The following is a 2,809-nucleotide window of genomic DNA, read 5'->3' as shown; positions in this document are numbered from 1 at the left end:
AACTCGGATGGGAATCTCTGTCGGACCGTAGATTGAAAAATAGACTAAACCTTTTAGATAAATTCAAGAGCAGTGTCTTTTCTGACGAAGTTAACCATATCTTGCGGACGCCAACGTACTACGGAAGATCAGATCATATAAATAAAATAAGAGAGATAGATTGCAGAACAGACAGATTCCGAATGTCATTTTTTCCACGATCAATAAGAGATTCTAACGGCAGCAATAGAACGCGTAAATAGATTGCATGACTTGTAGTGTAGCCTACTAACCTATGTAAAACTTACTGCATGTTTCTGAATTTCTATTCTATATTCTATTTCTAACAGCATATAGTAGTATAGTTTGTTATTATACGGGACGTTTCTTGGACGGTGTGGTGTGCATGTGGGAGTCCAAATGCATGCTGCATGCTGGTGATTGATCACCCCCTGCCAAACACCCTAGAGGTGGCTCGCAGGGTAATTTGTAGATGTAGATGGCTTGTTGGCGAGTGAGCTTGTTCCCGAGTACACTGGGTTTTTTCCACTCGCTCAGTAGCCAATAGGCTAGCGTGTGGACACCACCTGTTTTTGCCTTCATCCGTACGGTTGAGTGTTTACTAGTGGTTTGTGTTCTGTAGTGTGCAAGCAGTGCCCATCATGAAGTGGAATGTGAGTAATATTTCTTTGTTTTTACAAGTTTATGAACCGTATGCTGCATTGTGGAACGTAAAACATAAAGACTACTGCAATAAATCGTTGAGAGATACGTTGTTTCAACAACTCATGTCTGATTTGGAAAAACATAAGTTGTTAGGGTCAATGGATATGAAGCAGGTTAAGGCTAAAATAAAGGCCCTCAAAGATGTCTATAGAGGAGAATTGGCTAAAATTGAGAAAAGCAGGAAGAGTGGCTGTGGGACGGATGATTTGTATGTACCTAAGCTACAGTGGTTCAACGAAGCAAGTTACTGGAGTGAGGTTTTGGCAACTAGAAGCAGTACATCAAATTTGGTAAGTAAATTTATTAACACATCAATGTAGCATAGTACAAATGATTTTTTGGTGCTCAGATACATTGTTTAAGGTTTCTTTAGTCCAAGTTTCTCCCATTGCCAGGGTAGAGGATTAACTTCCGTGAAGTATTTCATGAAATCTTGTCTGACTTCCATAGCAGTTTTACTTGCATTGCTATTGCCTCGTATGTTTACTGGTTGTATTATGTTAGTTTCTTGCCTCCATTGACCTGGTGTAACATCTCCTGTGTACAAATTTTCTCTGTCCACTGCTTGCTGTGGACAGTAATAGCCTGGGGAAGTTTTTCGAAGCCAGTTATGCAAACTGCAGGCAGCCCAAACTACTCTATCAACTGTGTCGGTTTTTAGTTGAATTGGTCGGGAGAACACTCGAAAACGCCAGGTTAGTATGCCAAAAGCATTTTCTGAAACTCGCCTGGCTCGGGATATCCGATAGTTAAATATTTTTTCTTCATCACTGAGTCCATGCTTACTAAAAGGCTTCATCAGATCAGTGCGTAATGGGAAAGCATCGTCTCCAATGATAACAGAGTTCTCAGGAAACCCAATGGTTTGATTTTCAATTGCAATGTTGAGAGTACTATCCCTAAATATTGCACTGTCGTTCGCTCTGCCATTTCCTCCTACGTCTACATATGTAAAACAGTAATCAGCATCCACCATTGCAAAAAGTATAATACTGTACGCTTTCTTGTAGTTGAAGTATTCTGAACCTGAACAAGGAGGTCTTTTGATGACCACATGTTTGCCATCAATCGCCCCACAGCATCTGGGGACATTCCAGCGTTGGAGGAATAACTTTTCAATTTTTTTCCAATCCTCAACAGTTTTGGGCATCTGAAAAACGAAAATAATTTATTATTACTTCTTTTCCAGCTGAAATAAGTAAGTAACATATTAGTACAGTCTTTGTTGTAATTGTTGTGCCTCTTTTCAGGACCTAAACCAGTCTGAAAATTCAGAACAAGGTGTAGAAGAAGAAACTGATCCTGATGAGCCTGGTATACCAGAAAATACGCCGGCCAAGAACAACATCACCAAATCGTCTCCAATAATGAAGCCACCTGAACCGCCTAAAAAAATATTTAAAAAATCTGTAGATGTAGCAGACAAAGAAATATCGCAAGCTATTCAAAAATTAGATGAAATTGCAAACAAAACTACTGTGGACAAGCCGTATGACGAGTTTGGCAAGTATGTAGCTGCTGAATTGCGTCAGTTACCTACGAGAGCAGCCATCATACTACAACAAGAAATACAAAAGTGTATCACCAATTGTAAGTTACAGTTATTGGACAGTGAAACAGCTCCAGAACAATTCGGTAGATATCTTGAATATCCTCAATCAGTTGCTTCTAGCGACGAGGCAAGCAGTAGCTCAAGGCAATCCCATGATGGCGAGGACATATTGAGATCATCAGTTTTGCAGTCGTTTTCAACATTTCAACAGCTGTATTAATTTTCACATGTCAACAGAATTTGTGCTTTGGACAAATGGTGTATTAAAACGACTGTATTAATTTTCATGTTGTCAACAGAATTTTTGTTCATTAAAAATTGTTTATTATATAATTTAAAACTTGGAATGTGTTTTTATAATTATTACGTCATTTTAAAACCAATTTTTGTCATTCTGCACTAAAAACAGCTGTTTATGACACTAGCGTTGAAGTGCTAAAGTGGCTCTTTTTCTCCCTAGGTAAATAAACATCATTTTGATGATCTTTATATGTCGAGGGCAACGACCTTTTGACACTTCTGTTGTGTATTTCAGTTTTGCCAGCTGTTGTT

At 38.7% G+C, this 2,809-nt stretch overlaps 1 protein-coding gene across 1 annotated transcript; it reads left to right on the top strand.

Annotated features, from left to right (window-relative positions):
• The first annotated feature begins 494 nt into the window (after positions 1–494).
• On the top strand, positions 495–2,518 carry LOC124162224. Its single transcript, XM_046538683.1, has 2 exons — positions 495–995; positions 1,956–2,518. The coding sequence occupies exons 1-2, from the start codon at positions 642–644 to the stop codon at positions 2,475–2,477; spliced, it is 876 nt and encodes a 291-aa protein (XP_046394639.1). The 5' UTR covers positions 495–641; the 3' UTR covers positions 2,478–2,518.
• Positions 2,519–2,809: the final 291 nt, after the last annotated feature.

This window comes from Ischnura elegans, chromosome 7, assembly GCF_921293095.1.
Source record: "Ischnura elegans chromosome 7, ioIscEleg1.1, whole genome shotgun sequence".
Classification (NCBI taxonomy): domain Eukaryota; kingdom Metazoa; phylum Arthropoda; class Insecta; order Odonata; family Coenagrionidae; genus Ischnura; species Ischnura elegans.
Note: the sequence above shows the minus strand (reverse complement) of the source record. Positions and strands in the feature narration are given on the sequence as shown.

Bases quoted from the DNA above. Each gene is read 5' to 3' on its own strand.
- LOC124162224 (XM_046538683.1), top strand. From the start codon at position 642: ATGAAGTGGAATGTGAGTAATATTTCTTTGTTTTTACAAGTTTATGAA. The intron at 996-1,955 runs GTAAGTAAATTT...GCCTCTTTTCAG, and splicing joins GAAGCAGTACATCAAATTTG to GACCTAAACCAGTCTGAAAA.